The sequence below is a fragment of the Phyllobates terribilis genome, unplaced genomic scaffold (genome assembly GCF_046119375.1).
Source record: "Phyllobates terribilis strain yellow unplaced genomic scaffold, ASM4611937v1 Scaffold_3__8_contigs__length_932513732, whole genome shotgun sequence".
Lineage (NCBI taxonomy): Eukaryota > Metazoa > Chordata > Amphibia > Anura > Dendrobatidae > Phyllobates > Phyllobates terribilis.
In genome coordinates this window covers 469392876-469417380 of record NW_027362763.1, presented here as the reverse complement: position 1 = coordinate 469417380, position 24505 = coordinate 469392876, and the positions used below count along the sequence as shown (strand labels likewise).

The following is a 24505-nucleotide window of genomic DNA, read 5'->3' as shown; positions in this document are numbered from 1 at the left end:
AAATCAGGAAGGGAGCAAACACTTTTTCATACCACTGTATACTGAAATCAAAATTGTTTTTCAATCCAAAACATCTTAACAGGCCAAGATACATCTTAACACAGGACCCTTTCTTTGATAACACCTTCACAATTCGTGCTTGAATTTCTTTGTAGGATGTCAGAATAGCCTCCAAGAGCTGCTGTTTTGATGTAAACTGCCTCCCACTCTCATAGATCTTTTGCTTGATGATACTAAAAGGTTCTCAATAGAGTTGAGGTCAGGGAAGGATAGTGGCCATACCAAGAGTGTCTCTCCTTTTATGCCCATAGCAGCCAATGACTCAGAGGTATTCTTCATAGCATGAGATGGTGCATTGTCATACATGAAGATCCACCTGGTCTATCGACGGTTGCACGGCACTCATGAGTAAAAAAGAACATTTTAAAATTAATCTTCATGTATGTATGGGCCCACTGCAACTATTTCTGCTTGTGAGCACTGTTTAGGGGTGGCCGAATGAAGGTTTATGCACAAATACAAGCCTATGAAGGATCCTACACCTTGCATTTCGTGGGATTCCAGAGTCCCAGCTTCAAATACCTGTTTGCTGCTTGGTAATAGTATTTTAGCCGCTGCTCTTTTAATCTGATGAATTTGTCTGGCAGAAATCTTCCTCATTATGCCTGTATCTGCACGAACCCATCTGTGCTCTGTATAAGCCACAAATCTCTTCACAGTATGATGATCACACTTAAGTTTTTGTGAAATATCTAATGTTTTCATATCTTGTCCAAGGCATTGCATTATTTGACACTTTTCAGCAATAAAGAGATCCCTTTTCTTTCCAATATTTCTTTATTTGAAAAACAAAAAATTACATCTTTATGACACTAATCAAATTTGAATAATAATTTGGAACGCAGTCTACACACATTTACATTTAATGAAAAAATATAGATGGGAGTGCTTCTTTAATATTGTTTCCATGCTTGAATACTGGTTTACATGTTTTAATAAATGTTTATTGAATAAAAAATAGCAGCATGAGGATATCAAAACTTGTAAACGTTTTTGGATTAGTGCGTGTCTTACCTATTCCTTCAGTGCCTCCCCAGTCAGCTGTCAACTCCCTGTTCAATACACTACCAAATCCGCCACATGAATTTCCCAGTTGGGAAAAACTGAGTACATATGAAACAATATCATGTAGGGCGGCTATAATCTGTTGACTCTGGTACAATGCCCGATAGGCAGCCTGAAAACAAAAAAGGAAAAACACAGTGTGAAAATATAAACAATTATGGAAATGTAAAGCCATACCATAACCATATATCGATATATAACATGAATAATATGTTATTTTGTAAGAGAAAAATTTAATTTTATCAATATAATCTACCAACATTGCTGCCAAAATGTAAACCTATTGTCTAGCTAAACCCTGCCATCTAAATCAAAGAGATGTCAGTATTATTTAGTGAACTCTTCATTAATAGATTGTATTTTATTTATTTTTGAAGTGATTAACCTCATATACCTAAAATATCTATTAAACATGTCAAACATGAGGTGGTCACAAAGATATACAGTACAGACCAAAAGTTTGGACACACCTTCTTATTTAAAGATTTTTCTGTATTTTCATGACTTTGAAAATTGTACATTCACACTGAAGGCATCAAAACTATGAATTAACACACGTGGAATTATATACTTAACAAAAAAGTGTGAAACAACTGAAAATATGTCTTATATTCTAGGTTCTTCAAAGTAGCCACCTTTTGCTTTGATGACTGCTTTGCACACTCTTGGCATTCTCTTGATGAGCTTCAAGAGATAGTCACCGGAAATGGTCTTCCAACAATCTTGAAGGAGTTCCCAGAGATGCTTAGCACTTGTTGGCCATTTTGCCTTCACTCTGCGGTCCAGCTCACCCCAAACCATCTCAATTGGGTTCAGGTCTGGTGACTGTGGAGGCCAGATCATCTGGCATAGCACCCCATCACTCTCCTACTTGGTCAAATAGCCCTTACACAGCCTGGAGGTGTGTTTGGGGTCATTGTCCTGTTGAAAAATAAATGACGGTCCAACTAAATGCAAACCGGATGAAATAGCATGCCGCTGCAAGATGATGTGGTAGCCATGCTGGTTCAGTATGCCTTCAATTTTGAATAAATCCCCAACAGTGTCACCAGCAAAGCACCCCCACACAATCACACCTCCTTCTCCATGCTTCACGTTGGGAACCAGGTATGTAGAGTCCATCCGTTCACCTTTTCTGCGTCGCACAAAGACACGGTGGTTGGAACCAAAGATCTCAAATTTGGACTCATCAGACCAAAGCACAGATTTCCACTGGTCTAATGTCCATTCCTTGTGTTCTTTAGTCCAAACAAGTCTCTTCTGCTTGTTGCCTGTCCTTAGCAGTGGTTTCCTAGCAGCTATTTTACCATGAAGGCCTGCTGCACAAAGTCTCCTCTTAACAGTTGTTGTAGAGATGTGTCTGCTGCTAGAACTCTGTGTGGCATTGACCTGGTCTCTAATCTGTGCTGCTGTTAACCTGCAATTTCTGAGGCTGGTTTCTCAGATAAACTTATCCTCAGAAGCAGAGGTGACTCTTGGTCTTCCTTTCCTGGGGCGGTCCCCATGTGAGCCAGTTTCTTTGTAGCGCTTGATGGTTTTTGCAACTGCACTTGGGGACACTTTCAAAGTTTGCCCAATTTTTCGGACTGACTGACCTTCATTTGTTAAAGTAATGATGGCCACTCGTTTTTCTTTACTTAGCTGCTTTTTTCTTGCCATAATACAAATTCTAACAGTCTATTCAGTAGGACTATCAGCTGTGTATCCACCTGACTCCTGCACAACACAACTGATGGTCCCAACCCCATTTATAAGGCAAGAAATTCCACTTATTAAACCTGACAGGGCACACCTGTGAAGTGAAAACCATTTCCGGTGACTACCTCTTGAAGCTCATCAAGAGAATGCCAAGAGTGTGCAAAGCAGTCATCAAAGCAAAAGGTGGCTACTTTGAAGAACCTAGAATATAAGACATATTTTCAGTTGTTTCACACTTTTTTGTTAAGTATATAATTCCACATGTGTTAATTCATAGTTTTGATGCCTTCAGTGTGAATGTACAATTTTCAAAGTCATGAAAATACAGAAAAATCTTTAAATGAGAAGGTGTGTCCAAACTTTTGGTCTGTACTGTAGATTGATTGTGCTGAGCCAATCACCAGTTGAATCCCTTAAAATAATTTATCAGGCTTTTGCCACCTTAGTTGAGAGCAGCATAATGCAGGAAAAGAGACCCTGATTCCAACTATATATCACTTAGTTTACTTGGTGAGCAGTTGTGACACAGAGTTTTTAAATGTAACATGTAGAAGAGCTGAGAAAGCTAGCCCCACCCACACCACAGCTAGAGCTCAGAAAGCTACCCCCACCCACACCACAGCTTTCTGTGTACATTGTCTATTGATAGTAAATTTCTTATCAGAGGAGGAGGCGGAGTTGGATCATTTGGCATGAGGAAGCTAGTCTGGGCAGTGATAATCTCCTGGTTATAAGACACTCATTCTATAAAAACAACAGCACACAGCCTAATAAGTGACACATCAATGTCTTGGCCCCTACCTCATGCAATCTTCATTTAAGCCAGGAATCAGTAACTTTTATTACCTGCAATTTACTGAAATTTTCTGACAACATTCTAAACAAAGCACCATTGATTTAGAAAACAGTGGTAGTTCTGGCTTTTTTAACCTCCTACAATCTAATATTAGTGCTTGTCTATATATGTTCTGTGAATGGCCAACCGTACTACAATGCATTTGGGTCAGCCTGTGTATGTATGACCAGTGCTTTCTCAAATAAATGACCAACCATGCAATGCATTGGATAGGCTTTGCCTTCTGTTCTGATTTATAGAAGCAGACCCCACTTAAAGGGAATCTGTCAGCAGGGTCATAGAAAAAGATGATATCTTGATATCTTTTATCTGATAATTTAGCCAGAGAAATCCACGTTTTTCTTATAAAGCAGATGAAATAAGTATTGAACTCGTCACCAATTTTCTAAGTCTGCGTCGTTTCTCATTATTACAAATAATCTGTGGACATCTAAGGTCTGATTTCTTTGCCTGTGTGGATTGGATGGGTTGTTACCGATATCTGGTGAGAATTTTATAACAATAGCACATTTAGAAATATATTTACTTAGAAAATTGGTGACGTGTTCAATACTTTTGTAAATGAGCTGCTCAGAATTATGGGCCGGACATTGATCTACCTGAGAATCTGCCCGCAGAGATCATTTTAAATGAAAGGGGCTTTCTCTGGAATAGGACATCAGAACGCAGATATCAAGGTATTCAGCTTCTTATGACCTATATGACAGTTTAGAAGTGTTGATTTTACAGACACATTTACTTTAAGAAACCTCTATAATGCCCATATATCCAGATCATTAACATATTGATAAGGGCTGTAAGACAACCCCTTTAAGGTTGTGTATTATGAATTAGAGACACTACTACTGATTTTTTTTTTAGAGAGTCTATCACTTCTAAAACTTAAATTGAGCTATTTGGACATTCATATAGGGGACTTGGTCTGTAAAAAAATCATACTAGTAATCATACTGACCAAAAAGCAGTTGACAGTGGATGCTGAATGGAGAGGAGATGAGAACGCACACACATCGACATGTGGGCATGTCAGTCTCTGTGCGCTCTCATCTGCTTCTCCTATCAGCATTGCCCACCTACTGCTTTGTGATCCTGTGTGGTCCTGTACAAAGGAGAAGGGGATGGGAACTTTGTTCTTCCACACACTGACATTGTGTATGCTCACAGCTCCAGAAGTGTCAGTGCATGCAGGGTGGGAGATTTAGATCATACAGAGTTCCAATAGGAGAGCTGTCAATCACCATAAGGTTGGGGGAGCGGAGGATAGTAATGGAGGATATTGAATGTTGCTCTGAACTCTCAGCCATGCCAAGAGTGCATTGAAGCCCCTTCATTCACATATGTAATCAAATTGTTTTTAAATAAACCAAATTAGTGTGTGATTTTATAGGGGCTGAGTCCCCTATCTGATTGTGTAAGTAGCTTAAGAAATTGCCAGTTAAGCATTTAATACATGTAGTATCAGTATATTAGGCCTGAAGGAGTTGTAGCAACTCAATTAAATATGAAAACAAGGAGAACATAGAGTCCATAATGCCAACATAAAAGGGTATATTTTATTAAGTGATTAATAAAAACATACATATCAGGCACATGAAGAAATTTGTGTGAAAGTGACCCATGATTGTGTAAATAGTTCAACAATTTTAGTTTTCGGGGGTGACAGATTCCCTTTTATTGCAGTTATGTCCTCCTAAAAAATCTCTACAGCAGTCACAGGCCTTTCCTCACATGACTATAAAAAGATAATTATGACTATTCATAACAAAACACTGAGGTCCTCAGACAAACATTTTTAATAACATATTTGAGTTCATGAATTATTTATTTTGTGGGAAGTAATACAGTGATGACTGTTTCACAAAACACACAAACAAAGCAGTTCCTTAAAGTAAATCTGTCAACAGGTTTTTGCTGTCCCATCTGACAGCAGCATAATGTAGGGGGCAAAGACCCTGATTCCAGCGATGTATCACTTACTGAGCTGTTTGCTGTCATTTTGATAAAATCCCTGTTTAATCTGCTGCAGGCCTACCAGTTCTCTGAATGCTGAGCTCGGTATAACCCCGCCCACATCACTGATTGGCAGCTTTCTGTGTATACTGTGCATAGGCAGAAAGCTGCCAATCAGTAGTGAGGGTGGGGTTATACTGAGCCCATGAGTATGGAGGACTACCTAAAAGCAGGTTTACTAGTCTTTTAGTGATAATCTCCTCCTGATTAAACAGTGATTGTATCAAAACTACAGCAAACAGCTCAGTACGTGACACATCGCTGCACTGAGATTAGGTAGAAAAAACCTGATGACAAATTTTCTTTAACTCTGATTCTATGCAATCTACCTGATATTCAAACAGTAAAAAATCTATACATGTTAAAGACAATTTCAAATATTGTTCCCACATACCTTTTCTGGTAGCATCTTAAACATGGAAAGTACTTCAGATGAGTAAGGGATATACCACAAATTAACAAAAATTCGCCCATCATCTGACAGTAAGGTATGTGGGCGTTCCTGAAATATTCTGCAGAACAGAAGAAACAAAAGTTATTTTCAAATGCTGTTACTCAGACGCTGCAAAGTAATACATTATATAGGTGCAGCTTAAAGTCATGCACTTAATGAGCGGGTGCTGTTTATGACAGCTTATAATGTAGACACAGGTTGTTGTGATGTGCACTGCAACAACCAGTCAGCAGGTTTTACAGCATGCAGAGGAATAGGTGTAATAAAAAGCACAGGTATGACAATGCCATGTTATCTGAAGAAGAGAACAACTCCAATTACAGCATTAAATAATAAGAGAGCTGTTAGTAAAGCCGGGCAATAAAATCTTACAAGGTGAAGGCATCTACAAACCTGGGATCTGCCTGCGGCGCCTCTTTAATGATAGTTTTTCTACCTTGAGGTTGCCCTATGATGAAATAGGTTTTACAAATGAGTGGAAACTCTTCCAGTAGTTGTTTCAAGCTGTTGCAGTAAGCGATGATTTGTCCACGAAGCGAGTAGGTGGAAATCCTTCTGGTTAACCTAAATAATAGGGAGCACAGATCCTTCTGATTAGTTATTTTTGATAAATGTACAAGGCTAAAGATTCCAAATGAGCCAATTTTAACGTGATATTTATAGTGTGTTTGATAGGCAGCATTGGACGCATAACCATTTCAAGAAGTATTCCATGTTTGTATTGATTTAAAAGGAATCTGTCAGCACAATACGACTGTTCAAACCAAGCACAGGTGCTCCGAGCAACCTTGGAGTGGCTTAACAGTTTCTTTTCATATTTCCACCTATTTGTTTTACATTTACCTCTGCTCTCCCCAGGCGCTTGTAAAGCCGGCGCTCTCAGTAAAGGAAGAGAAGAGCAGAGATAGCTAAAAAATCAAATAGGTGGGAAGTGCATTGAACTGCTCTGCCACACTAAGAGTGCACCAAGCATCTGTGCTTGGTTTGAACAGTCATTTTGTGCAGATAGACTTCTGGTAAGTAATTACACCTTTCAGAAAATAATTTATAGCGCTCAGTGCTAATGTCATATAATTTCTTGCATCAAAATAATAAAACGTTCAATTTAAAAAAAAACAAAATACTAAAAGATATAATCCAGGAGGTATTAAGGCAGCACTGCCATTGCAGTGAGGATGAGGAGAGGTTTTTGTTAAACCAATAAATAGTTCCGTGTGTATAGAAACGGAGAAAAATAAAGTTCCTGCCAAAGTAAGACAAAGCTTTCATTATAGTGACCTCACATACAGGCAAGCTCAGAAAACAATATGTGTAATATATAGACAAGATGTCAGTTCCATAGCTCACACAGATGTATGCTCAGATAAGAAGAATATCAATGCGCAGTATTTCGAGATAACTCACTTCTGGCAATAATCCGTTACAAGCTCTCGTTTCACTTTTTCCACTTCTTCCTGCAAAGCACACAAGCTCATTTTACATCGTATGTTGTGGTGTAAAATGGTAAATTGTTTGCACAGTGTAAACTCTCTGTATAGGAAATACGTTATGTTAATACATATAAGCACTGAGCAGTACTGTCACCACTTACAATCTCCGAGTAAGCTCTGCACATTCTGGGTCACTGATACCCAGTGATCTAAAGCTGGAATGTATAAAGTCTAGGAACTTCTTGTTGACTGCTAACATATATTTTAAAAACGGACTGCAATGTGAAAATTGATTTCCTGACTATGCTGTAGGAAAATATCCAATGTGTACATTACCACTTCTAAAGGTCACTTCTCTAAAATCAGAGATTGCCATTGTCCAGGGATGATATGGATATAAATATCTACCTGACTACAAACAGATTAGAATTGAAAGCAAGTGTTAACCCCAGTTTTGACATGGGTTGGAAGAATATGAATTATGGGTTTGAAAGTGTCATAGAAACATTTTATTCTAGGTTCATTTTGTAAGTTGACCCAATCCATTCTTGGTAAAAACACTAGTTTCTCTAAAAGTAAATGGAGAATTGGTTCATCTGGGTCAGACCCGGTTTGCAATATGGGTTTACGAGCTGCTGTGGAAATAGAGAATAGGGGCTTCTTTTGGATGACAGAGATTTTGTCCGAAATATAACTTCATATTTGGAGAATAAGTGATTAACCCATATGACATGTTTCTTGCAGAACTGAAACTCATACCATGTGCCGAGGCCATTTATCTCTCTGCGGCCTCAATCACCTCTCCACCCTTCTTCTTCTCATCTTATTCTATTACATCCTAGTGAAGGTCATATCATTGCCACTGACGAACGACCATATAGCCTTCTGTTCTTTTGATGGATCTGACCTATATGTGTATTACACATGAGAAAAGATAAAGCTTTTTCATAAACTGGCTTCTATCAAGATCACTTCTAGACTGCGGATTTATTTAATCTGGACACTTGGATCCAGCTCAACTGGCAATCTAAATATATAACTGTAATAGCTATCTCTAACAATCTGATAACTCTAATATCATAAAGCTATATATAATATAATCATATCATCAATGATAATTCCAATATCCAAAGAGTTCATGGCCTATTCGCTGGCACCTTAATTCCTTTTCCCCCACCTTCACCCTTACCTTCTCCCTGTTAATTTATTGGTTGTATCTTGTAAAATTGATAAAAACATTTTGAACATAATTAAATGCATAAATGCAATGCATTATTCTCTGTCTACTTCTATACAAAGCAGATGGATGAATATTTGTCTAGAGACTATTGATCATGTTGCTGTAAATTGACTGTGGTACTTAGATAGTAGGATGACAGCAGGGAAGTGGAGTAAAGGCTACCATACACATTAGATAGCTGTGAGCTGAACTATCGCTCGTCCAACAGTTATCTCCCCTATCTCCCCCATACACTGGAATGTTCAACCTATGGCCACATTCACACATCAGTATTTGTTCAGTATGTTACATCAGTATTTGTAAGCCAAAACCAGGAGTGGAACAATCAGAGGAAAAGTATAATAGAAACTTGTGCACTATTTCTGCATTTTTTCACCCACTCCTGGTTTGGGTTTACAAATACTGATGTAAAATACTGACCAAATACTGAACGTGTGAACGTGGCCTAACCGAGTTTTCTATATGAGAGAGCTACTGCCGGATGCCTCTGGCAGCAGTTTATCTCTGGAAGAAAAGAGATAAGCTGTTGAATATCCAACAGGTCGGCTCCTTATCGCCCTCAAAATCATGTCAGGGAAGAGTCTGAAGACCCCTGCCATATTGTGGGTTTGTCTATCCTGCCAATATTGTGGGTTTGGACAACTTTTCTCTAATCTGTATGGGGGGCATTAAGATATTGGATCAAAAAGAGAGGAGGAAAAATCGTCTCTTTCACGTGAACTAACACAATGTTCAAGTGGTGTAAAAAGTATAGCATAAAAATGCAGTAATATAGATTTTAGTAGCATTAAATGGACTGTAGTAATATTGTTTGTTTTATGGCCAATTAACATTTCAGGGTAAATGTCTCATGTACATGGAGTCTAATAATACAGATGTGCTGTTCACAAGAAATAGTACATATGGTATGATGTTACAGTATATTAGAAGTGCCAACCTTTTTCTAAAAAAAAAATCTATTTTTATATTACATTTCTGTATTCAGGTTCTGGTAGGTCTACCAAATTTCCAAACTTATCAAGGGCTGAAAGACCATTTCTATTATTAAAGGGCATGTATAATCAGAAAATTACATATTATTTAAATCAGATTTTTATTATAAACATATTTTTTATGAATTATTTGTTATGCACACTATTAACATTAACACAGTGAACACTACAGCATTACAAAAGGCGGCTGATTTCTGTTTTCTCATTTGTCAACTTTGCTGTATAGATACAGACAAAATGTGCAGAGTCATCTCATGATTACATGGTGAAGAGAATGACAGCTCTTTTGCATTGCTAGAGACAGCGATAAATCAGATTAGTAATATTACACACTATGTATAAACACGTCATGTCACTCCATGATCTTTGATGAAGGGGACTGTATTCCACTATAATAATTTATGGTATTTCTCACTCAATTGACTCCTAGTCAATGCAGATATCATTAAGCCCAAGACTTGCTGTACTGTCTACACAGAAAATACAGTAAATCATGATTCTCTAATATGGCCGCCCTCCAAAAAGGTCTTAAAAATAAATATTTTAGACCTAAAGAAATATTAGAAATGACAAGTTATACTCTCGCTGCTACTTACAGGATTTCTCATAGCCGTTCCCATGGCCTGTTTTTTTTGAAGAAATGTATTCAACATTGTATCCCGAGGACCCACTTTTTCTAACTGAATTGATACAAATGCTTCTGGGAGTCTGAAAAAAATATTTTTAGCTCTATTACCCCAAATAGCTTATTTTACATTATCTCTCTACAGAAATATGTGATTTTACATACCGTAGAAAAAGTGGAAATATTTGCCTAACAGAATAGTAAAAAGGTACATAAGCATTGATCAAAATATTATGGTATATACCTCGTATTTGAATCTCAAAGCGGTAGAGCAACAAACACATGCTTAGTCAGAGCAATTTAATCAGTGTCCTTCCAAGTTGTGGATATAATCCAAGGAGAAATGGACAAGAAATCCTTACATTAAACAATGATGCTTCTATACATATTTAATATCAGCAATGGATTTGGCCTCACCATTGGTCTCACAATATTCTAGATAATTTAGAGCTACTAGATATATTTTCAAGCAATTTTAAGCTCCGTATAATTTTAAAAGAGAATGTACTTTAGAACAACTAGTAGACAATGTCATAAAAAGTAATTATTCACTCACTTCAACTAAAATGTTAATGTTTTATTCCTTAAAAAGTCTCTAAAGTGCCAGCTACCAAGTGTCACTCTTCTTCTTCATTTGCTATCTACCGTCTGTTGTTAGGATATGTCCATCTCGAGTACCAGAGACAACGACACCTTCTCCGATGACTCTGCCTCTAGTGATCCTCATCACTGCTGCCTGACTGTAAGCATATACCTCATATCTTCATCCATGTTATACTCTCCATCAATGGTCTTGGTGAAAAACCATAAAAATGGACATCTGTGATCTTATGCCCGTCAGTGTCACAACCAGTGATGAAACTGCATAATTACCATGAGTCTATGAAAATCACTGTAAAAATTATTCGCTTTTGACACGGCAAAAAAAAAATTGCTGTTAAAACATACAATTTTTACATAGATTTTCTCAATATAACGGTAAAATATGCATTTTTTGCTGTGATTTTGCACTGTACTGCACAGCAGAGGATGCAATGGCTGGTTGCAATGTATTGTGGAAAGTGTGGGAAAGTACATAGTGCCAGTATAGTTCTGACATGTCCCGGCAATGTCCGCACTGCCCACCATGTTGGAAAAATGCAAGTTGACAAGCAGAGGCACTAGGAGGCAGAGTAATGTAGCAAAAAAACTTGAAACTTGGAGAGATCAAAACACCAAGTCAGTCTGCCGCCTTTTCCAACTCTTATTGAAAAGTTAGTTCCCCTTTAACAATATGTCTGGTAAGTATGACAGCCACACAATCATTTCTTTCTGCCATCAATGAAAAACAATGAAGAACTTAATGGGAATCTGTCAGCAGATTTTGCCACCTAATCTGAGAGCAGCATGATGTAGACAAGAATATGTACTCATTCCAAAGCTCTAAGGGCTACTGAACAATTACCTCGAAATAATATCACCCAATCACTGCCATCCATACCTAGGATCTGAATTTTTCACTCCTCCTTTTTGCTGGCTTAATTGCAGACAATCTCCATTTACATTATACAATTTTCAAAAGATGAATGACAATTTTTTCCCTCCCATAAACGATTTTAAGCATGGTGAACTAGCAATTTTGGACACATTGTTCAGTCGCTCAACCCATTCACATGACATCATTATCGTGAATGATGGATTATGAACGTTAAAATCTGAAAGATTATCAGCTAGTAAAAATGCACCTATGTAATAAATCACAGGACTTAGGGTCTCTGCCATCATGCTGCTCTCAGATGTGGTAGAAAAAAACCTAGTGACAAATTCCCTTGAATTACTATGTCTATGTATGATAGGATTTGCATTGTAATGATGTGTTCCAATGTATTGATGAGCAATAATTAAGTGCATGTTACTGTATATTGGATATTATTGATCATGGAAATGTACATTATGTTACATACTACTGAGCTACTTATTAGAGCTCTAAATGTTCTTATTTTGATATAAGTTTTGAAAAATAATGTATTTTTCTAACCCCTTAGTTCACTACACCATACATTTACAGGGCAGACAGGATATACTTTGACAGGATGTACAGTATATTACAGTTGGCACTCTGCTGCAGCAGCCAGATAAGGAGATTACTCTGACCCAGTTAAATGTCACAGTGACTGGTGGCTTGATGGACAGAGGGCTCTAATACTTACTTACGTTTTAATATCCATACAGGGATTCACACATAATGTCAGTACCTTTTATTTGACTGCTGTGCCTGCACTAGAATCTCATTAGAATGAGTTACTGGAGCAATGGACGTCAGACTTTCAACTACTGCCCAGGATGCAGAATTTCTTTCACTTGCAGAAGAGCTGAACTGTCTTTGTATTGCTAAGTTTCCATCCTAAAAATACCAAAAAATATAGGAAAGGGTAACAAAAGATGATAAATGTCTACAAATGTGTACTGTGTTGGAAACTACTTATATGAAAATGTCTGGCAATGAGTTTCTAAAGACAATTGATGTAACTTGCAGAAAAAAAATAAGAGTTCTGTATATGTAGTAAACATGTACCCATTATAGTCTATGGTTCTGCTAAGAGGTCCATGTTTATTTGAGGACAGCATATCTGCAAAAAAAATCATGGAGACATGTCCATTTTTGATCTGCGCTATGGATCAAAAATTACTCATTCAATTTTAAGGGTCTGTGAGAAATCACTGACAGCACATGTATGCCATCCGTGTGTTATCCATGTGCTGTCTCTTTTTAACATTGCAACGAGTTGGAGAAGATTTGCAATTTCATTTTTTTCATAAGTGAAAATTAGTGATGAAACACTGATGGTAAAAACTGACACACTGACCAAACTGATAAAAATCTGATCCAAAACACTGATGAAAATCATAGCGCTTTTTACATACCAGAAAAATTCCTCATGTCTGAATGAGACCTAAACGTTCCATATAAGGTAACTAAACTTTTAAAAAACTTTTTGTTGTGTTATTGTGGCGCCCGTGTCTATAGCGCCACAAAATGCCTGCATGTGTGATATAATTCATCTGTATTGCCAGCAATGGTGAGGGATAAATTCTCTGCCATTTTCATTACATACACATATTGTTACCCACTCCCTTACTGAAGGACTGTACACTTTTGCCTAAACCAGGAAGTTGTACACGATCCCTTAGAGAGGGGAGGAGGTGCTTCAGTAGTAGTGGTAGTGTGTGTGAGGAAGAAGCAGCATCATGGAGTTCTCTGTGTAAGGCTATGTGCCCACGTTGCGGACCTGAAGCATATTTTTTACGCTTCTCCCTGGCGGGAAAATCGCATGCGGATATTACATGCGGTTTTCCCGCCAGGTAGAAGCGTTTGTGAGGCGTCTTTGCATGCATTTCCGCATGCGGGTTATCAAGCACTTCTCCAAGCATCACTTGGAAAAGTGCTTGACAACTTGTTCAGAATGGTAAAAAATAAAAAAATAAACTTTATACTCACCTTCTGATGCATTCTCTGCCCCGTCCGGAGGCTTCAGCGGCTCACGCTGTTGTGTGCAGGACCTGCGGTGATGTCATTGAGTCATGTGGTGGGTCACATGACTCAATGACGTGGCAGGTCCTTCAGACAACAGCGCAACGGAGGGAAAACATCAGAAGATAAGTATAAACTTTATTTTTTTCTTTTTTTTACAGGTTCTTTGGTACCCAGGTCTGGAGGAGAGTCGCCTCTCCTCCAGACCTGGGTACTATCCGCACATTGATTCCGCTGCGCTTCCGCAAAATTAATGAACATGCTGCGGATTTTTGACCACAGCATATACGCTGCGGAAAAATCCGCAGCATGGGCATTGACATTGCGGAATGCCATTGGGGACCATGGGGTGCGGATATACATGCGTTTTTCAAGCGTTTACGCTGCGGAAATTCCGCAGCATATACGCTTGAAAAACGCTACGTGGGCACACAGCCTAAGGGAGAGAAGTGTACTCTCTGCATGTTCATGTGGCGCCCCTCTCAGGTAAGGAAGGAGTATGGCTCAGGACCCTAACACCTGCATTTACTACACCACATTTCCAGGGGACAGGGCGAGATTGCTCCTACGGGAGAGCACAGTCCCTGGTCCCTGGCTGGAGTGGGGGGAACCACCTAGAGAGGGGGAACTATGTAGTGGATGGGGTGGAGAACGTAGATCCTGGGAGCACATAGTAGGAAGTATAAAAGGGAGGAACCATCTTAGGTCAGTAGTCAGTTCCAGTCAGACAGACTGAGGAGGAGTCAGGGAAAAGAGGCTCTGTATGAGCTCTGCTCCACAGGCGGGCCTAGTCAGGAGGCCTAAGCCTGGGAGAGAGAGAAGAGGGAGCAGGACGGCTCCAGGAACAAGGAGAGAAGGGACCCTAGGGGTACGGGCCGTGCAGAAGGCCACCCGTACGCCCGCTGCTACCAGGAGGTAGAGGGGTCAGGCCAGAACAGGGAACCGGGTCCCTCAACTAGTGGAGAAACAGCAAATGCTCAACTAGGAAGCGGAGGCTGCAGTGTTTCAAGTGCTGTAGCCATAAGTCCACACCAGTCGCACTAAGAAGGTAGCCACATAGGACCCAGGGGACGGAACATACGTCGCCCGCCAAGGCCCGAGGGTACCAGATAGAAGTGGCGCTGGGTGTGAGGTGCAGGAAGAGGCCAGAGAAAGGTACACAGAACGGGGTCCTGATAAGTGCTCTAGAGATACCTGAGGGTGGACTGAGCCCCTCACTGAGTACGCACAGCACGACGTGGGAAGTTGCTTGGACGTCTGTAACTTGGAAGTTGATAAACGTGAGGAAAGACCCTGGGACTGCACTATCTTGTCTCTGTGTTCCTTGCGGCGCCAGCACTCACAGCACTAGAACGCCCTGCACAATCACCACCATTATCCAGTCACGCACTGCCCTGAAGCTCCACTCTTCCTGTGGGGAGTTACATCACCTTGCTGCACACACCATCAGCTTCAGTGGACTGCTCCGCAGCGGCGGTTCCCAATAACCGCATTCCACAGGTGGCGTAGTCGGACTATATATAACAGAGACACATAGACTACCCTGGTTTGACCGCCCTGGGTCACGGACCGGGTCACCGCCACGGTGACTACAACCCCCAGCATCTACAAGGCCCGGCTCCGGGTACCCCCACGGCCCAGGGGGCGCGTCATACAAGCTGCACAAGGCAGGGTCCAGTCCCTAGAGCACAGAGACTTTCAGAGTCTATGCTAAACTGAAATACTGCTCGGTCTTCATATAACGAGCAGTGAAGTGTTTTACCTGGGAGCTCAGCAACCGCATGGAGTCAAAGACACTGCTGCAAAAGAAAGTGAGTGTTCTGACAGGATTCATGTTGCCTGCTCGCTGGAAGGGATCCCAGATCCAGTAACTGTTCACCTTGGACCCCTAGGGATCCAAGGAATCATCTACAAGAGGTATAATTAGCAGCAAGAAGGCTACACAATCTCACAGCAGAGCCTCTGAACCCTCACCATGCAGGTCTGTCCAAAACCCTGTATGTGAACTGTACATAAGCTTCTGGAACTGTTTGCAAAAACTCCAGTAAAAGGTACAAACTGGTTCTTACCTTGTCTAAAGCTAATTATTTTCTGCTGCTCCATTCCTGCCCCAAGTGAAGTGCTCAGGCAAGTGCTCAGGCATACGAAGTTTATAGGGTAGACTATTCACCACCCTGCTTACACTCCTCATCTTGGCTGACTGTTTCTGCCCCAAGATGCCCCGTTTCTGCCCTGGTTTTCCTCCTGGATGGCCCTGTATTTAGCTCCATCCATCTTCACATCAACTCTGACCAGCTTCCCTTACTCGGCTGAAGAAAAGCATCCCCACAGCATGATGCTGCCAATACCATGTTTGACGCTGGGAATGGTGATTTCAGGGTGATGTGCAATGCAAAATGCTATGTGCAAAAAGTTCTACTTTGGTCTCATGTGACCAGAGCACCTTCTTCCATATGCTAGCTGTGTCCCCTACATGGCTTTTTACAAACTGTAAACATTACTTCTTATGGCTTGCTTTCAAAAATGCCTTTCTTCTTGCCACTTTTCCATAAAGGCCAGATTTGTGGAGTACACGACTAATAGTTGTCCTGTGGACAGATTCTCCAACCTGGGCTATGGATCTCTCTGGAGCAACTTTAGAGTGACCATGGGCCTCCTGGCTGCTGCTCTACTTTGTGATCTCCTTGCTTGGGTAGGTTTCATTTGTGCCATACTCCTTCCATTTTTGGATGGTGGATTGAACAGTGCTCCAGCAGATGTTCAGAGTTTTGGCTATTTTGTTAGAACCTAACCCTGCTTTACTCTTCTCCACAACTTTATCCCTGACCTGTCTGGTGTTTTCCTTGGTTTTCATGATGCTGTTTGATCCCTCTAAAAAACCTCTGAAGCCTTCACAGAACAGCTGTAGTTAGACTGAGAATAAATTATTAACAGGTGTACTCAATTTACTAATTATTTGACTTCTGGAAGCAATTGGTCACTCAAGATTTTATTTAGGTGTATCAGACTACAGTGGGCTGAATACAAATGCTCATCACAATTTTCAAATTTATATTTTTAAAATAATTAGAAAACCATATGTCATTTCCTTTACACTTCACAAATACTTGCTACTTTGTGACGGTATATCACATAAAATCCCCAAAAAATGCATTTAAGTTTGTGGGTGTAACATGAAAAAATGTGGAAAAGTTCACGGAGTATGAATACTCTTTCTAGGAACTGTATAAACAGTGGGGAAAATAAGTATTTGATACACTGCCAAATTTGCAAACCTCTGACCTCTGTAATTGCAAACAAAGGTTTCTGTACCAAATATTAAGTTCTGTTTTTCTATTGTATCAAATACTTATTTCATGCAATAAAATGCAAATTAATTATTTAAAAATCATACAATGTGATTTTCTAGATTTTTGTTTAGATTCTGTCTTTCACAGCTGAAGTGTACCTACAATAAAAATTACAGACATCTCCATTCTTTGTAGGTGCGAAAACTTGCAAAATCGGCAGTGTATCAAATACTTATTTCCCCCACTGTATCTACAGTACAGACCAAAAGTTTGGACACACCTTCTCATTTAAAGATTTTTATGTATTTTCATGATTATGAAAATTGTACATTCACACTGATGGCATCAAAGCTATGAATTAACACATGTGGAATTATATACTTAACAAAAAAGTGTGAAACAGCTGAAAAAATAAGTCTCATATTCTAGGTTCTTCCAAGTAGCCACCTTTTGCTTTGATGACTGCTTTGCACACTCTTGCCATTCTCTTGATGAGATTCAAGTGGTAGTCACCGGAAATGGTTTTCACTTCTCAGGTGTGCCCTGTCAGGTTTAATAAGTGGGATTTCTTGCCTTATAAATGAGGTTGGGACCATCAGTTGTGTTGTGCAGAAGTCAGGTGGATACACAGCTACTGAATAGACTGTTAGAATTTGTATTATGGCATGGAAAAAGAAGCTAAGTAAAGAAAAACGAGTGGCCATCATTACTTTAAGAAATGAAGGTCAGTCAGTGCGAAAAATTGGGAAAGCTTTATAAGTGTCCCCAAGTGCAGTTGCAAAAACCATCAAGCGCTACAAAGAAACTGACTCACATGAGGACCGCCCCAGGAAAGGAAGACCAAGAGTCACCTCTGTTTCTGAGGATAAGTTTATCCGAGTCACCAGACTCAGAAATCGCAGGTTAACAGCAGCTCAGATTAGAGACCAGGTCAATGCCACACAGAGTTCTAGCAGCAGACACATCTCTTCAACAACTGTTAAGAGGAGACTTTGTGCAGCAGGCCTTCATGGTAAAATAGCTGCTAGGAAACCACTGCTAAGGACAGGCAACAAGCAGAAGAGACTAGTATGGGCAAAAGAACACAAGGAATGGACATTAGACCAGTGGAAATCTGTGCTTTGTTCTGATGAGTCCAAATTTGAGATCTTTGGTTCCAACCACCGTGTCTTTGTGCGACGCAGAAAAGGTAAACGGATGGACTCTACATGCCTGGTTCCCACTGTAAAGCATGGGGGAAGAGGTGTGATGGTGTGGGGATGCTTTGCTGGTGACACTGTTGGGGATTGATTCAAAATTGAAGGCATATTGAACCAGCATGGCTACCACAGCATCTTGCAGCGACATGCTATTCCATCCGGTTTGCGTTTAGTTGGACCATCATTTATTTTTCAACAGGACAATGACTCCAAACACACCTCCAGGCTGTGTAAGGGCTATTTGACCAAGAAGGAGAGTGATGGGGTGCTACGCCAGATGACCTGGCCTCCACAGTCACCCGACCTGAACCCAATCGAGATGGTTTGGGGTGAGCTGGACTGCAGAGTGAAGGCAAAAGGGCCAACAAGTGCTAAGCATCTCTGGGAACTCCTTCAAGATTGTTGGAAGACCATGTGAGCCAGTTCTTTGTAGTGCTTGATGGTTTTAGCAACTGCACTTGGGGACACTTTCAAAGTTTGCCCAATTTTTCGGACTGACTGACCTTCATTTCTTACAGTAATGATGGCCACTCGTTTTTCTTTACTTAGCTGCTTTTTTCTTGCCATAATACAAATTCTAACAGTCTATTCAGTAGGACTATCAGCTGTGTACCCACCAAACTTCTGCACAACACAACTGATAGTCCCAACCCCATTGATAAGGCAAGAAATCCCACTTATTAAACCTGACAGGGCACACCTGTGAAGTGAAAACCATTTCCGGTGACTACCTCTGGAAGCTCATCAAGAGAATGCCAAGAGTGTGCAAAGCAGTCATCAAAGCAAAAGGTGGCTACTTTGAAGAACCTAGAATATAAGACATATTATCAGTTGTTTCACACTTTTTTGTTAAGTATATAATTCCACATGGGTTAATTCATAGTTTTGATGCCTTCAGTGTGAATGTATAATTTCCAAAGTCATGAAAATACAGAAAAATCTTTAAATGAGAAGGTGTGTCCAAACTTTTGGTCTGTACTGTATATATATATATATATATATATACACACACACACACACATGGTTGTATATATATATATATATATATATATATATATATATATATATATACACACACACACATATGGTTGTATACGCATAGTACACAGTACTAGCACTTTGTATTGCTAACCTTCATATCCACGTAGCTCCAGGATGACAAGTAACAAAATGAAGCCAGCTGGTTGGCAGCTAGTAGAGCATTCTTCTGGCTTACTTGACAGGCAAGCACCACCTGCATATTTTCTGCTCCACATTTATTCAGTAACTTGAAAGGAAATACAAAGCTAGAGTGAAATAAAGCAGAACAATCCAGCCATTCCCAGTACAGTATGTTAGTGGAAATACAATTATATCTCAGTATTAAGTAAGACATTTCACCTGTAATTATAGACATCACCAACCTTCAGCAGGAGGAGGCTACTGGCAACATCTCCTGCTGGTTATTATAAGGATGTAGACTACCGTAATCTACAACAGCAGTTCGATGTTTTAGCTTTTGCCAAAACTTAATTGTCCCCAGCATCACAGGAGTAGCTGCAACCTTTAGTAATGGGGATCATATTGTTTTGTAAGTAAGAAGATATGTCAAACTCAAAATTACAATTTATCCGATTACCATATAAATATCTGATACTAGGATTGTGTATTTATATTTTAGGTGGGATAGTAAACCATAAATGCTCTTCTGACATATCGCAGGATGATGGCAGGAAACCACAATTGTAGATTCCATGAGTATGATTCACCAACATTCACCACTAATTTGATGCAACATCCTAACCAAAGCTCCAGTGACTAAAATGGCAACTTGTGTGTGTTGTCTCAAGTGTTTCCAGTAATGAATTTCTAACATGACATTCATTTTTTTTTAAACCAAATAAAGTTTATTGAGAAGATATAAAGCATTGCATACATTACGAGTATAGCAAATGATATATTAGACATCAAAATTTGTTCATTACCAGGAATGAATGTAAACATATTTAGCACATAGCGGTAACAGTTATTGTGGAAAAGACTCGAGTACTTGTAAAGAATATCTAAAAACATATCTTTGAGGGTTTCACCCACAAATGGAAAATCATACCAAATACCACATAAACTGCGTTAAACAATACATGGCAACTTTAGGTCCATGGCCAGGATACTCCCCAGATCTCAATTCCATTGAGAATTCGTGGTCAATCCTCAAAAACATGGGTGGACAAACAAAAACACAGAAATTGCTGCTTGCTTATGTTTATCTAGTGAGGTTGATAAAGGCAGGCCTGAAGTTTTTCAAAAGCACAAAGAAGAAAGTTCAGCCCCAGAAAAGCTCCTCACTCCTCTTTTACCCTGGTGATCCAGTTTAACAATCAGGGGGGACTCATTCCATCGGACCAAATTTTTTTGGAATATTCCAGTGAAGCTTTGACTTATATAAATAATTAAAAAAACAAACAAACAAGGGAGAGGTTTACTGCTGATTTCCATTGTGAGATGGTAGGCACTCTTGATGACATCCAATGTTCGGCCACACTTTTTTGGGCTATGAATAGAACCTCGTTCGGGATCAGTCTATTTACAGTTCTTTATTATTGTTCAGAGTCAATAAATAACAAACAAGTCTTAGGGTAATCTGTGATGGGGAACCCCATGCGGTCGTGTAGGAACTGAACCGCTTGAGCCTAGTATTATTAATATTTATTTTATTATTTATTTATATATCACCATTGATTCCATGGTGCTGTACATAAGTAAGGGTTACATACCAAATACAGATATCACTTATAGTAAACAAAACTAACAATGATAGATTGGTACAGAGGGAAGAAGACCCTGCCCTTGCAGCCTTACATTCTACAGGAATGGGGAGGACAGTAGGTTGGTATCCCCTAATCTCCGGGCAATTGCATAGAAGGTGAGAAAATGTTCCCGGGCCCTTATGACATTTGAAGCACTCATCCAGGAATTCAGGTTGTACCCTGTGCATTCTGGATATAGTGTAATAATACGTATGGTGAAAAGTATGTAATTGTATGGCTCTTTCAGTATAGTTAGGGAGGAGGAGGCAATTTGCATATTAAATTTCCCAGAGGAGCATTAGAAGGCAAATAAGCCTTCTTACATTGGCATGGCAGGGCTGGTATGTCACTCTCCACAAGGAGAAACATTACCCCTTAGACCTCAGTATAGTTAGGGAAACATGTTTAGGGCTTTTCAAGGCGAGCTCCCAGGGATCATTGCTTATCGGTTCATCATCTGTCTCCCACTTTTTTCTCGTGAGATCATGTAGTGGTTCTGTGCTCCCTGCCAGCAAAAGGGCTAGTAAGCGCGATATAAGCCTAGATCGAGGTGAATCCAATAGCACCTGGGACAAGGGGAAGTCTCACATGATAGAGGGTGGACCCGGTAACAAGGTCTGACAGGCATGTCGCAATTGTAGGTAGTGGAAAAGGTAACTGTTTGGAAGGTTTAGCTCTTTTAATGTGTGGAAGGGCTTAAAAGGGTGGTCTGAAGGCAAAGTTGTTTTTCTCCTAATCCCTATCTATTTGATGGCATGATCTCAGCTATTTTCTAATATACTTCCATTAAAAAATCTCTACCGTTCCCTAACTACACTATCTAACAGCTATTATATTTTTTCCCTGCTTCCTGTGTGATCACGATTTGTTTGAGTATCCAAGTGCATGCTGGGATACTCAAACAAAGGGTCATCAGGGGACAGAGACTGTGGGTACTGCCCCCTCCCTGAAACAAAGCATCATCAGTGACGCTCATTTCAGGGGCTTGACCCTGTGGTGTCTCCCCTGTGCGGTGTCTCCCCCCCCTCCATGCGCAGTCTCCCCAGTGCAATGAGCACAGCATCTGCTCTGTTGTCAACTTAGATGAATAATAATAAGCCGGCAGCAGAGCGGTGGCAGAATTCCCGGCAGAGACCAGTGACGTCACATGCGTTGGCGCTGTTGATTTCCAGCACTGCTGGGTATTCTGACACTGTTTTGCTGCCGGCTTATTACTATTCATCTAACCCGACAACATTGCACAGGAGAGACCGCGCACGCTGGAGGGGACACACCGCAGGGACTAGCCCCTGAAACGAGCATCACTGATGATGCTTCGTTTCAGGGAGGGGCAGTGGCTGCGGCAGTGACCGCAGCCTCTGCCCCCTGATGATACTTTGTGTATCCCAGCATGCACTAGCATACGCAAACGAATCATCATCACACAGGAAGCAGGGAGAAAAAAATCCAATAGCTGTTAGATAGTGTAGTTAGGAAACAGTAGCGAATTTTTAAAGCAAGCATATTAGAAAATAGCTTAGATTATGCCATCAAATAGATAGGGAGTTAGGAGAAAAATTACTTTGCCTTCGGATCACCCCTTTAAGGGCTCCCTTCCACAAAGATCTGACCGAGGTAGATCAATTCCGCCCTTTCCACATGGGGACACCATTCTAGATTTGACTGTTCATCGAGGGTTTTATTTTGCCAAATTGGGGTGTGGCTGTTATAGTGAGGTTAATGAAAACAACCAATGTGCCGCAGACCAGATAATAAGTGCCTGCCTGAAGATCGGGTATCAAGCAGAGACTCCTGAGGACCTCATAGAGATGTAAAGTAGCACATGTAGAGGATGTGAGATCTTTGCATTGAAGGGTTGGATGATCTCCACAAGAGATCTGAATTTATTTCCCTCCTCCACACACAATGAGAAAGCTGGGCCGCCCAGTAGTATAGTTTAGTATCTGGCAGTGCAGCCCCTTCCTGCATTCTGGGGTACTGCAGTATCCGACACCAGAGGTGAATAAAGAGTTGAGTCTATCAAATGCGTTAATGTTTATATATAGTGACATTTGTGGTAGGATGTACAACATCTTCAGCATGACAATTAGTTTAATGAGGCTAACCTAGCCAATAGACGATAAGGGAAAAGTCTCCCATCCCTTTATCTTAGTCTGAATAAATGATAGGAGAGGAAGGATATTCAGGTTGTAAAAGTCTCCTATGTTCCTAGAGACCTGTATCCTCAGATAAGGAATTTGGGTTACCCACTTTAATGAAAGTAGAGATATCTGTTTAGAGGAGGCGGTCAACACAACGGGAAGGACACAGGATTTATTCTAGTTAACCTTTAGGCCAGAGGAGAGATCAAACTCATCTACTTTGTTCAATGCTGTCGAAAGGAACATGTGGGCATCTTGTAAGAACAGGAGGATATCATCTGTATATAGACTAATTTTATTGTGTAGGGGGCCTCGAATCAAGCCTGTGATCGCTGAGGTAGAGAGGTTAATGGCTGCCAAAGGCTCCACTGCAATAGCATATAAGATTGGGAATACTAGGCATCCCTGGGTGCCCCAATACAGAGTAAAATAGTCTGAAAATATGCATTATACCCTATGTACACATTGTTGCCCAAAGCACATCCCTTTCAATGAAATCAACACCCTTATTGGCATTCAGGGAGACCAGCACTTGTCACTAATTTGCCACATTAACCCAGTTTGGTCCCCATGAATAATCTGAAGTATACAAGACCGTGGTCAATTAGTTGAAATTTTAGTTAGAATTTTTAGATCAGATTGTAATAATGAGATAAGTCTACTCTATACGAAGCATAAAGGGTAGGGTCCTTCCCAAGTTTGAGGATTGGTAATGATTATTGTCTACCGCATTGATACTGGTAGCAAGCCCCTCTCAAGAGAGTCTTCAAAGAGGGACTTTAGAACCGGAGACAAACATTACATGCATTGTTTAAAAAACTTCCTTGGAAACCCGTCAGAGCCAGTAGACTTATTGTTTGGTAAATCCGATGTAACTGATTCTATTTCTGGTTTAGTGAGTGGTTGAATTAACAAGTCTCTCATTTCCTGATGCAGGGAAGGGACATGCACCCATGCCAAGTATTCCTCAATTTCCGCTTTTGATTTTACAGTGGAGACTCTATAAAGTGATTGTTAAAAGTGAACAAACTCAGAGCACCCGCCTAGGGTCTCCCACCACCTCCCTCACCGCATACTTAATCACTACAATCACTGGAGGTTCTGAAGAATGGTTTGCCATGCATGACATCCTTTCTACTGTAATCACA

At 40.2% G+C, this 24505-nt stretch overlaps 1 protein-coding gene across 4 annotated transcripts in view; it reads right to left on the bottom strand.

The window, feature by feature from the left end:
- LOC141259599 (uncharacterized) overlaps window positions 1-24505 on the bottom strand; it is a 248968-nt gene that overhangs the window by 115978 nt on the left and 108485 nt on the right. For all 4 annotated transcript variants that reach the window (XM_073675832.1, XM_073675830.1, XM_073675833.1 and 1 more), the window contains 7 exons: window positions 19563-19697; window positions 12665-12813; window positions 10402-10513; window positions 7548-7597; window positions 6537-6707; window positions 6084-6201; window positions 1075-1237 (listed from right to left, as the gene is read on the bottom strand). In XM_073675832.1, coding sequence (XP_073531933.1) covers window positions 1075-1237; window positions 6084-6201; window positions 6537-6707; window positions 7548-7597; window positions 10402-10513; window positions 12665-12813; window positions 19563-19697 — 898 coding nt within the window. The remainder of the gene's footprint in view (window positions 1-1074; window positions 1238-6083; window positions 6202-6536; window positions 6708-7547; window positions 7598-10401; window positions 10514-12664; window positions 12814-19562; window positions 19698-24505) is intronic.